At 51.7% G+C, this 11,828-nt stretch overlaps 6 protein-coding genes across 6 annotated transcripts; 4 read left to right on the top strand and 2 right to left on the bottom strand.

Annotated features, from left to right (window-relative positions):
* Positions 1–16: 16 nt before the first annotated feature.
* GCG54_00012415 (uncharacterized protein) lies at positions 17–2,581 on the top strand (the record flags this gene model as incomplete). The annotated part of the gene is made up of 8 exons (XM_045412293.1): positions 17–167; positions 235–1,085; positions 1,139–1,152; positions 1,207–1,461; positions 1,526–1,724; positions 1,772–2,105; positions 2,158–2,232; positions 2,286–2,581. The coding sequence occupies 8 exons, from the start codon at positions 17–19 to the stop codon at positions 2,579–2,581; spliced, it is 2,175 nt and encodes a 724-aa protein (XP_045261328.1).
* A 708-nt stretch (positions 2,582–3,289) lies between these two features.
* Positions 3,290–3,717, top strand: GCG54_00012414 (uncharacterized protein; the record flags this gene model as incomplete). Its single annotated transcript, XM_045412292.1, has 2 exons — positions 3,290–3,326; positions 3,386–3,717. 2 exons carry the CDS (start codon positions 3,290–3,292, stop codon positions 3,715–3,717), a joined length of 369 nt encoding a protein of 122 aa, XP_045261327.1.
* Positions 3,718–3,939: 222 nt separating this feature from the next.
* On the bottom strand, positions 3,940–4,311 carry GCG54_00012413 (uncharacterized protein; the record flags this gene model as incomplete). The annotated part of the gene is made up of 1 exon (XM_045412291.1): positions 3,940–4,311. The coding sequence occupies one exon, from the start codon at positions 4,309–4,311 to the stop codon at positions 3,940–3,942; it is 372 nt and encodes a 123-aa protein (XP_045261326.1).
* Positions 4,312–6,531: 2,220 nt separating this feature from the next.
* On the top strand, positions 6,532–6,899 carry GCG54_00012412 (uncharacterized protein; the record flags this gene model as incomplete). Its single annotated transcript, XM_045412290.1, has 2 exons — positions 6,532–6,779; positions 6,836–6,899. The coding sequence occupies 2 exons, from the start codon at positions 6,532–6,534 to the stop codon at positions 6,897–6,899; spliced, it is 312 nt and encodes a 103-aa protein (XP_045261325.1).
* A 500-nt stretch (positions 6,900–7,399) lies between these two features.
* GCG54_00012411 (uncharacterized protein) lies at positions 7,400–8,464 on the top strand (the record flags this gene model as incomplete). Its single annotated transcript, XM_045412289.1, has 1 exon — positions 7,400–8,464. One exon carries the CDS (start codon positions 7,400–7,402, stop codon positions 8,462–8,464), a length of 1,065 nt encoding a protein of 354 aa, XP_045261324.1.
* A 1,066-nt stretch (positions 8,465–9,530) lies between these two features.
* GCG54_00012410 (uncharacterized protein) lies at positions 9,531–9,868 on the bottom strand (the record flags this gene model as incomplete). The annotated part of the gene is made up of 2 exons (XM_045412288.1): positions 9,531–9,614; positions 9,707–9,868. The coding sequence occupies 2 exons, from the start codon at positions 9,866–9,868 to the stop codon at positions 9,531–9,533; spliced, it is 246 nt and encodes an 81-aa protein (XP_045261323.1).
* Positions 9,869–11,828: the final 1,960 nt, after the last annotated feature.

The following is an 11,828-nucleotide window of genomic DNA, read 5'->3' as shown; positions in this document are numbered from 1 at the left end:
TCCCGATCCCTCCAGCATGGACGTCTGGTACCACGACCCGGGCTTCAAACTTGACGAGCCTTTCTGCTACATCAACCATTCAGGGCTCAACCACAGGACCAGTCACGGTAGTGCCGTCTGGAGTCTCTGGTTTACCGTCAAGTTCTGCATCTCCCACAGAAACAAACGTTCCCTTCCCATTTCCCAATTCGACGATCACCATCTCTACTAAAGGCACAATACTCATTTCTACAGTGCCTAACACGGCGTCGGTCTTTCCAACAAGCCTTACTGCCGTGCCTCCTTTCCCCGCAAATTCCAGCTCCATCATCTGGCCGAGTGGCACCATTGCCTCCATCACTGAAGAGCCTGAGCCCTCGTCAACTTCACCTTGGAACAGTACTTTGACCTCCTCGCCAGTCATATCAGGAACCAATCCAACTCTTTCGCTGTCCCCCAACTCAACACTCTCGGCCAGCGCTAATGCTACCTGGACGGGGACCAGTCAACCTGCGGATCCAGCGACGTCTACGTCTGGTGTTTTCGTGCCGCCGTGGCCTGTGTCCAATTCTACGACCCTACCTAGAGGAACAGGAACGGGAACGGGAACGATCCCCATGACAACTGGGACTGCAGTGCCTTCAGGCTCAACTCCCACAGTACCATGGCCTACGTTCAACTCAACCACGGTATCCCTCACAGGAACCGTTTCCATCCCGGTAATTACATCGTCCATAATTGTCGGTACGGGGTTCTCAAGTCCCTCCAGGGTCTTCACTTGGACAAATCACACCTCGGGTATTCCAACTAGCAACAGTACAGGCACTGGTGCTATCACCGCGACGGGCTCAGTAACCGCCACCACTCATTGGCCAAGTGTGAACACTACGTTGAGCTCTCAACAGAGCGCGATTCTCTCTCCAAGTAATGGGACAATTTTGAATACCTCAACGTCGAATGCGACTCCCAGCATCACATCGGGAGGGTTTTCTACAACCGACGCTCCTCCGTTTCCAACCGGCAACTCCTCTGTCGTTCCCTTCCCGACTGGGTTCAATACATCGAGCATCTGGCTCTCCACAGTCATGTCGACCCTTGTTATACCCGTAGGAACAGGTTCTTCACCTATCGCTACGATCGCAGTTTCAACGGTGCCTAGGCCACCCTTCCCAAGTGTGAACGCAACATCTGCTGTTAGTTCGGGCAATGCGACTGCAACAATTTCAGGAACCGGGGTCACCGCCGATCCCACTCTGACCGGAATCTCCTCTACTGCCAATTCTACGAGACCATTACCTTCCTTACCACCCTTCCCGTCAGTGAACTCCTCTCGCCCAGCGAACACAACCATTACTATCTCCGGGACAGGCACTACGGTGATATCGACATTGACTTCCAGCACCAACTCTACCGTTTTCCCGTCGCCTCCATTCCCGGTCACGAACTCTACTTCCCCTCCGTCTACCTTGGGCAGCCTAACGGGTACGATCTCAGGCACAGGTGTCACACCGATACCCACGTTGACTGGCGGGACTTCAGTTGGCAGTGGTACCATCACAGGTCTCCCAAACTCAACCATAGAGCCACCGTTCCCAACTCGGAATGGAACGTCGGCGGCAGGACCTACAGGAACCGCACCTCCGGAAGGATCTGGAACTGTCTTCTTCACAACTGAGCCCCCAGAGACATCGAGCGGTCTCAACGCCACGGCAACGACGCCTCCATTCCCTGCTGGCAATGTCACCGTGATCCCGTTATCGACTGGCAACGTCACCGTCACGTTGATCTCCAGTGCACCATCAGGCGCGGTAGCTTCGACATTGACAATCACAAGAGCCGACCGCCGCACCACGCAAACCCTTACAGTCTTGCGGTCTGCAACATTGACGCCGCCGTTCCCAACTTCAAACGGAACCATCGTGCCTACTGCCACAGGGGCTGGTCCTCCACCTGGAACTGTGATTCCGAGCGTGCCCTTCAGCCAGTTGCCGAACTCAACATTCTCGTCGCTGCCATCTTCATCGTCGTCGTCTTCGCCAGTGTACCCTCCTACTGGGCCTTCAACTACTCCTGCCACTGTCACCAACTCCACAGGGCCGACGGGGTCTTCAACACCATGCCATACGGTCACCGTAACTAGTGGCACAGTGACTCAAGTTATTACCAGAAGTGTTCTAGTCTCATCCATGCCAACCTGCACGTCCAAGTGGCAGAACACGACCTCTACAAAGCCCTCAACCGGAGCTACAAACAGTAAGTCTTAGCCTGTTTCTCCACAAAGGCCAGGAAACTAACAAATGTTCCAGGAACTTCCAGCAACACCGCCACGACTCTCCTAACAGCAACAACCAAGGCTTCGGTCTCGGTCGAGGGAGACAGTACCACCATGTTCGAGCCCGATGGCCCGGTGGTGCCGACTACCACAGTCAGCGACTTCACTCTGCCATCTAACAAGGCCTACCCGTGGGGCGGCAACGGGCCCCTATTCCGGCGTCCTAACACCACCGCCTCCGACAGTGAGGAGATGCCAGTCCGCCAGCCTGGTGGGTGGTGGCTGCGGTGGAAGCGGCATTTCGACCGATCGCGATCGAGAGCGAAGTAGAGTGAGGCAGATGTGACTCACGAAACCTGGGATGTGCTGTGAAACATTGATTTTGCGATCCTAAATCTTTTCCTAGTTTGTTTGAGGGGCGGTTAGCTTTGGACATGGGAGAACCACTTTTCATTTTTCTTTTCTCACTGGATGGATAGGACATATGCCCACACCCTGATCTTCTCTGTAATAGTCAAATGGCGTGTTGGAGTTTATCTTTTGCTACAGTAATGGAACGAAAGTCGACGACCATGTCTTATAATGACGTTCTCTTGCACAGCACACATTATCAAACACCCTTGCCTACCAAGTCTTCAGGCAAACTCCTTTGAATTGGGAGAAATTAAAATACAGTACTGCCTCATGCGCTGCTACTTTGGAAGATATCCAGACACGGCACTGATTACCTCAGATGCAGTGCGTAATCATAAAGCCTGCGCCACGCGCTAGTCATGTGAACGCGGACAAAAGATCCAGAAGCCTCCCGTAGACGATCTGACGGGCTTCGCACGCAAGCTGTTGACATGTTTATCCCCGTGATTGGCTGCCACTGCTTGCCAACCAGCATTCGCCACTCCGTGCCGCACGCCTGCCTCCGACGCCCGCTGCATCCAGAGTATTGAAGAAGTGCCAGGCCCCCCGAGCATCCGCCCGATAGCTCGGAGATTTTTCATCCCACATGACAATCTTGCATCGAATTGCCTTTGCCGAACGGAGATGGCACAGCAGGGCGGCACGTATAAAGCCCCACCGAGTAAGTCCGACCTGCCGACTCAAAACTATTGTAACGGGATTGCTGACGGTCGTCAACAGGGTTTACCTTATCCTTCGGCCGGACCCAGTCTTCCACCGAGCCTATCACCGAAGATGATGGCTGTGTCGACGAGAAGCCAGCAGAGACCGACATCGTCGATGAGAAGCCTGCCACTGCGATTACAACAGGAAAGAGTGCTAAGAAGGTGGAGGATGACGAGCGGGAGTGGGTGATTGTGCCTAGTAATCCGGAAGACGAGCCGGAGGAACGCGCGGAGCCGAGGGGGATCTTTGTGTCTTACGGTATTGGTTCACCATGCGGCTGTTCGGTGAAAGGCGAGTTCAGGTTGGAGTGGGGGAAGGGAGGTGCGCCGACTGGGGAGGGGTTATGATGGGCACTGCTTTTTTGGAACTTGTGATGGAGGACAGAGGCAAGTCGGATAGCATGATCATGAATATGTTTGGAAATTTCTGGGTATAAAGGGGCTGTAGAACCGTTCTAACAGTTGAGAAAACAATTATGTCAACATTAGACACCGCTGCTGGATTTCCGGCCGCATCCCCGTCTCTCCGAACCCCGTGCTGACCGCAACCAAGGAGCAAGACTCACAGTCTCAACCGGAAGGGTTGCACTTGAGGTGCCACGAGCTTTGCGGCGTGCAGACAATCTTTTCGTTGTACTTGAGCGCCGTCTCGGCCTTGTCGTCGCGCTGGTGGTTGTACGTGATCCAGATGCCCTCCTGCGCGATGTCCCTGCCGTCGGTGCTGCGGCAGTCGGCGTTCGCCTCGTTCCACCAGCCCGCTTTGAGCTGCAGCTCGTCGCGGCGGTTCTGCATCGCCCACTTGATGTCGCCCCAGCCGAGGTCGTTGCCGGTCCAGAGGCCGGAGCAGAGGAGGCGTCGGGCCGGGACTGTGGGGCCGGCGTCGGATGGGGCTGGGGCGGCGGTTGCGCCGAGGGCGAGCCATAGGAGGGACTGGAACTTCATTGTGACTGGGTGTGGTGGGGGTGGGTACTGTGATTGAAGGTGTGATTTTGTGGCTTGTCTGGGACGAGAAAGGGGATCTGGGGTTAAAGGTGCAGATTAACGATGGGACGATGGTCAGGCAAGACCGCTGGTCCAGGTATAAATACCACTTTGAGCATGCGGGTGTTCTTGGGGTTCAATTTGCTCGCAATTTACAGAGCTTCATGTGCGATATGATGCGTGGACCTAGAATCAGTCTGCCTTACTGGTGTCAATGACACTTGAAGTTTTAAATCGTCTGGTGAGTGCTCATTGGGCCATGAATAACGATGGACGACGACTGATTCAGGCACTGGTCGTTTCACCACAACCAGTAGATTAAGTCCCGGTGGGATATCAAAGTCCCCATGTCCCCTTTCTATCGGCCAGCCCGTGCTCCCGAACCCCTCGCGTCGTCGGTTGGTACACCTGAGTCGTTGTGCGTCAATTGCCTCGATGATGAGATGGTGATGGACTTGTTCTAGGCCCCGGCAATTGAACGATCAAGTTACCGACAACCGCAGCAAGACGGCCAGAGAGGATCCTGCAGAATTTTCCAACACACTGTGTGTATTTGGACTTGCAGGGCATTTGAGCCCGTGCAAGCCTTGTGAGGAACAGCAAGCACCAAGGGTTCGGTTCTAGTTTGATGAAGCATCCAAGCCAAACCCCGCAAGTTCATCGCAGCCACCGTAAGCGCAAAGCTTGTCTTATGGAACCCCCAGGATTTCAATTGACAGTTGCTGAATCTGTGGGCCTTTGGGGTGTGGGCGGCATACCTGTCACTGATGGTATCACCCGGCTATCGTGCGCATCGACCCGAATGCGATGTTGTCGCAGGGAAGACGACATTGATTGACTCGTCGGCATTGCCAATTATCCCGTCAGCTCTCTATATCGCCGAAAAGGACCTGCCTGACCAATGAAAATCGGCCCCTACTCAACAAGCTGTTCAATTGGTTTGACAAAAAGAGCACTCAGGGTGCGTCGGTTTATGCCACTGGCAGTCATGGAATGAATGGCGAATGAAAAAGCACACATGCAAGTTTTCTCTGGATTAGCTGAAGTCTCTTTAGATCACAGTCGCCACCGAAAAATAGCGACGCTTGTCGCTGCACGCCACAGCTTATCCATAATCGGCAGTATTTTGATTTTTTCGCAGTTCGAGGAAAGAGAATGGGGAGCGGTCCTGTCATCTTCTCGTGTGGTGTTGAGTCATTTACTCATGACCAACCCGAGCAGCTCGTTCCCAGAATCAAATGCCTTCACGCTCCGCATCATGCTGGTTGTTATAAACGATCGTATCACCTTTTAGAAGTTGAGCTTGAATGACTACAACGCACTTTCTAACTTCGCAACTCAATAACGACACTTTTGGTTCATTCGAATAGAAGATTACTCTGTCATTCCTTTCCTCGCCGTCGCCGTCGCCACGGCGCAGGCATGCGGCTACTGCCAGTGCCAGTACTCCGATGGCAGCCACTGCTGTGCAGCGCATGGCAACGGCAAGACATGCGACGAGGTCTGTAACGGTGCCGCCTACGGCGTCACTCTCGGGGGGGCAAAGTTGTACTGCAATGCTGCGGGCGCCTCCAACTGCATCTCATGGTCTTCTTGCCAAGACCGGAAACAATGCATTGTGTGTAGTTCACAGTCCTGTATTCTGATAGTGGGAGGCTAACATGACGTCACAGTAAATCTCATCTTGTACCATATTGTTTCGACGATGGCTGGTATGAGAGCATTATGATGCGTAGAAAAAGAAACTTGCGGGACTCATTTTGGTATTTCGGCTTTTGGAAGGTTTTTGAGACAATCAGGTACCTGAGGTGTCTGTTAGTGTCCGTTCTATAAAGAGCCATTGGCCAAAGTTCAACTCACTCACGTCGTCGGATGGGGCGGGAGATCGGGTGGCGTGTTGCGTCAGTCACTTGGACGTTTCTAAAAGATGGAAAATTAGCACGAACATGTTTACATAAGTGAGCCCTTTGATGGCACTTTTAACCAAAACACCCATTTGAGTAATATCAATCAACAAAAACATCAAAATTGAGTTGAGCTTGGCTCCCAGTGAAGTGCCGGCGGGCAAAGAAATGTCCGACGCCTCGGAGCGGGGCCGGCCCCGGCCTTACTTACACCGGTAATGCACCACCCGGTGCGCCGCTATCACATTGGTAACTACCGCACGCCACTTGCCCCTGAATGCTGCTGACTTACCTTGTCACAGTCCTGTTCAAGCTCAAACCCAACACCGACTCATCCCGAACCTCGGAGATGCGAGCCGCAGGCGACGCAATGGTCCGTGTCGTCCCGGGCCTCAGGTCCTTTACCCTTGGCCCGCCGCTTGCAAGCACGGCGCACCGTGCGCAGGGCTTCGATATGGCGCTGATGACGGTGATGGACACCGAGGAACAGGTACTGGCTTACGCGGGCCATCCCGCGCACCTCAAGTAAGGAATACCCCCGACGAGGTCGATGGCGTGCCTGGTCTGATGGGATAATTTAGGCTCCATAAGATTCGGGAAGCCGTTTGCACGGAAACTCTGGCGTACGATCTGGTCGTGCCTTGATTGGAACGGAGCGAGAATGGAAGGGAGATCGGACGAACTCCGACGGAGGAGGGCCGGGTGGGTTCCGGTGGGTTCCGATGGGTTCTGGTGGGCTGCCGCGCTCACCGTATGCGACTGCTTGACCGAGGATACACGCGAAGAACTGCTGTCGACGGTAACAATTGATGGTGTTGACGCCAATGATACTCATGTTTCGGCAGCGTGCCGACTCAGTGAAAATGTTGTGATTATTATTCAGCCCGCAGTAGCCAGTCCATATCCCAGCAGACTGAACAGCACAATCGACGGTATTAAGGTTCAACTCGTTCCTAACTCCTTGACTACAAGCCGGGATGAAACGGACACTTTATCTCCCGAAAACCCGCACTGCGCTTTCTTGACTTTGTTTATAACGTTGTTGCCCATGCTGATTGGGAACAGAACGATAATGGCCATTCACCTCCAGACGTCAATTGACGAGTAACCAAAGCCGTTCTTTGAAAACGCAAATATCATATGAAATGACCCAAGTCACGAACACCCTCCAAGAGCAGTACCAAAAGCTGCGTCTTTCGCCGACAAAAATAGAAAAGTGGGAAGATGGTCTTCGAACTGACCCGTCAAAGTCAGGCGTGTTCGAATGGTGGTATTTTGACTCCCACTTGGCCAACGGCGCAAAGTTGATGGTCGTCTTCCATACCAAACTCTTTGCAAGCCCCAACACCAGCTTGGACCCCAAGATCCAAGTGCAGCTCGACACACCCGACGGACGCTCGTGGGCCATCACCAAGACCTACCCCGCGAGTAGCTTCAACGCGAGCAGGGAAGAATGCAACGTCACAGTCAATGGGGAGAAAGACGGTCAGATCAACTTCTTTCGCGGTAGCGATTTGAACTCATTTCAAATTCATGTCGTCGTCGATGACTTGACCATTGACGTACAGCTCATCAGCACGACTTCACCCTGGCGGCCCGGGACCGGGCACGTGTACTACGACGAACAAGAGTACTTTGCCTGGCTAGTTGCGGTGCCTCAAGGCAAGGTCACCGCAACATACAAAATCGGCGGCGAAGAGCCGGTGACGGCGGAGGGCGACGGGTACCATGACAGGAACTGGGGCAACGTGTCGCTGGCAAAGGTCATTAACCATTGGTACTGGGGACGGGGCACTGTGGGACCGTATACGGTCATCTCTTCCGCTACGATCAGTTCAGACAAACTTGCGTATGCGATGGGTATTTTCTTCATGATCCAAAAGGGCGATGTTGTCGTGGCCGAAGACGCGGGAAAAGTGGTGTTCACAGCGACAGACGTCGGAATTGACGAGCAAACTGGCCGCTCCGTTGCTGGTAGGCTGCATTTCGAGTACCGTGATAACGGACTGGTCTACACGCTTGAATATGTCAAGGACGAGTTTACCTCGCGACAGAAGATGGGTGATGGGTGGTATTTGCGCTTTGCTGGCACTCTGAGGTTCAAAAGGTATGAGAGTGGCAAGGTGGTAGAGGAGCATAAGAGCCGCACTCAGTGGGATTCAATGTGGTTTGGCCAAGCTCACAGAGATGCACTCATGCATCAGAAATGAGGAGGACGGTAGAGCAAAGACCGGGTCAATATACATGAATCAATGATCAGAGGTTGAATCTTTTTTCCCTTCTAACTTTTCCTTCGCAGTTTGCCGCCTGGACGCGCACCTGGTGGAAGTATACTACCATGATTCACTTAGCTGATTCTGCACCCCAAAATCTTCATCATGGAGAATAAGACACAGTACTCCTCCATCTGTGAAGCATTCGGCCTGCTGCTTTCTCAACGGCTGAATCACCTATCAATAGGATCAGAAAATTTCATATGATTAGATTTGTAGAAGAGTTTTGCTAGCCGGGTAGTGTAGTTAGCTATCCGGGCAGTACCTGCTTTTACTTTAATCGCGGTACACTTCATACTTCCATCCCAGTATACCTAGTATTTCTATAAGGACGAAAAGGTTAAATGATACACCACAACAATACATAACGATTACTGAAGACGATAGTAAATGGCGATAGCAATGATGAGAGCGACGACAACAGCGACGGCAAAAGCAAGCACATAGGAAACGTGGTCGCTTTAGCACAGAAGACGGATTACACGCGTGCATGTAGACACTACACAGATAGCCAATCGACACTGCCCGGCTAGTAAGACTCTTGTGAAATTAAGACGACTTTCAATACTATATTGGTAGTCGGCTTCGATCATCTGAGCACAAAAGTCGGAGGCAGTGGGGCATGACGCGACTCTTGTAATAAGTGACGTTGCTGTTTCACCGCTGAGGCGAAGACATCATCAACATGTATCGGCTACGCTGATCAACCATACTAAGGCTGTACCAAACATGATAACCCGTCATGAGAAACCATGTATTTTACTATCTATATTCCTGTCATCCTAGTCATTGTCGGTTAGTCTCCACATGTCCCAGTCAACTTAACGTGCAGTCATTGTGTTACCTGTCATCACCTTCACCAGTACATATAGTATGTTACCGACAGAGAAGATTCCTGACAAGCTAAATTAGAAGATAATTGGGAACAAATGTATATTTCTCGGTCTCATGTCCTGTTATAGCGATGATAGGGACGCGCAGTTAACTCTACTACTCATCACCCTCAGTTCCTGCATTCGCACCCGAAGCAACCTCCAGAGGGGCAGTTCTTGTGGACCTTCCACTTCAGCTGGTCGTTGCAAATAAGCTAGCACATTTCATAATTAGCAAATGCTTCGTTTCATCGGGAAATGATTCTGTGAGAAACTTTTGATGGGACGGGTTAGGGGCATGACTTACGACGTTGCCATCATTTCCTGGGCCGCAAGTAAGCAAGCCTTTGTTGTCAGGGATGCAGGAATTTCCGGCACGCTTGGGTCCCTGGATGCATTTGGTCTCGGCCATGGAAGCCCAGAAGGCTGCGGCAGTGGCGACAGTAGCGATGATGGAGTTGAACTGCATTTTGGTTGTATGTAGATTGAAGGAGACGTTGGCTCTTGACAGAAATGGTATGTGATTGTGTTGATGATTGAAGTGTAGGCAAATGTTTTGAAGACGTGCGAATTGAGTCCTTTATATAGTTTTTTTCCTGGGCAGTTCAGCTGCTTGTTTCCCTTGATCGCCCGAGTCTCATGCATACCAACATGCAGTAACTCATTTGGAACGATCAAACTTGAGATAGAATCAACAACTGGTAGTTGCGGTAGCTTGAGACCTGATTTGTGGGAGCAAGTAACAATCTCCTGCTGCCTAGTGGCACAGTCTCATCCACAGTGGCTGGGACAAGTAGCTAGTCTCTGCATCCCTCTCGAGCATTACTTTTTACTGGCAATCAACATCACAGCTGGTGTCAAATGGAACATTCCTTCTCATGGATCAATCCTACATTTTCGGTCCCGGGCATGGTGGCATGGTATGGGCGACTAGCGCTAGGGCATTTGCGTGCGATGTAACCTATTCTAAGACCTGCTTTCAACAGGAAAACACGGGACTTTCACGGCCCCCACCTTGCTTACATGTATGTATCACCATCATCTACGCCGCCAATATTGCCCTTGGGGGGCCGGAAATCCTTCCTTGCTAACATGCCTTGCCACTGTGGCACAGCGTCACGGCGACATCACTCACAGGGGTCGCCAGATCAAAGGATTCAGATGGTGACCACACATCCGCCCAAGAATGCCCATCCGAAGGATTAAAAGTGTCACTGACACTCTGTCTCGGGTTAAACGAAGTTATTCGGGACCGAGGAGCGTATCTCAGCCCATCGCGGCAAAAGAGTCCAAGACAATCAAAGTCACTTATCACAAGGAGCGCGCGCCTGACACTACAATCTCTTGAGAAGTCCATCTAAATATGATTTGTCTACACAGCTCATTTATCTGCTCACAATGTTGAGCACAATGCCACAATCTTATTAGTAGAGACGGTCATGGTGAGAACGACGAGGAGGACGAGGACGAAACCTTTCAGTACAAGTCTCATGACTAGCCAGTTCGGTATGTCGGCTGTTTGTTGTGCTTCTTTCATCGAAGGAGAATGGAAAGGGCGGCTTTGAATTTCCTGAGTATCTGAGAAACGAGAGCAAGACCGTCTGTTTTTCATGACAGCTTGTAAGGCTTCAAGTTTAAATTACACACCAACAGAAACAAGAAGAAATCGCAGCACAAGATTTCAGAGTCATCATCAACAAGGGCAATTGAAAATGCCTAGTCGGGCTCGGTACATTTGGAGTTCCGGTGATGAACTTTCAACCCCCAACTGAAAATGCGTGTTGTCGTTTACGACAGCGCGGCCCCGTGCCAAGACTGATCCATGCCACCGTGATGTGCGGTGGATTCTCACGGGTGCTACTGTTCTGTCGTTCCTCGTACACTAGCGCTTTTTCGGCATTGATCCATTGGATCCATCACACCGTATTCGCTTTCGTCATTCAACTTCACTTCACGTCCAACAACGCCCGCATCGATAGGACGCAGTGGATAATTCAGGCGCAGTTGCAAGGCAATCAAATGACGGTCTTCAGAAGAGTTTTGCTATCCGGGTGGGTAGTAGGCACAGACGATAATGAGGGCGACAGGGATGACAAGGACGACAGGGACGATGGTAGGTGATGATACGAATAACAACATTATTATATGAAATAAACTGTTGGGCCTAATGTAATAGTTATTCGCCTGGTTAGTAAGACTCTTGCACACACGGTCATTGACGCCTGCGGGGATTCCTTGGTGGACTGACATAAACCTCGGCAGTTGATGTCGTCGCCTGTTGACCGCGTCAGGTGGTCCACAAAGATGGAGGTCCAATTAATTGAATTCCTTGGTATTGTAAGCTAGTTGAAATTCCGATTTCTGGGATAGCAAAGATCCTACCACGGCGGAACGATGGTGTCCCGGCGGGACAATTGGGCTCCCGACAA

Source organism: Colletotrichum gloeosporioides, assembly GCF_011800055.1.
Source record: "Colletotrichum gloeosporioides strain Lc1 chromosome Unknown consensus_65, whole genome shotgun sequence".
Taxonomy (NCBI): domain Eukaryota; kingdom Fungi; phylum Ascomycota; class Sordariomycetes; order Glomerellales; family Glomerellaceae; genus Colletotrichum; species Colletotrichum gloeosporioides.
Note: the sequence above shows the minus strand (reverse complement) of the source record. Positions and strands in the feature narration are given on the sequence as shown.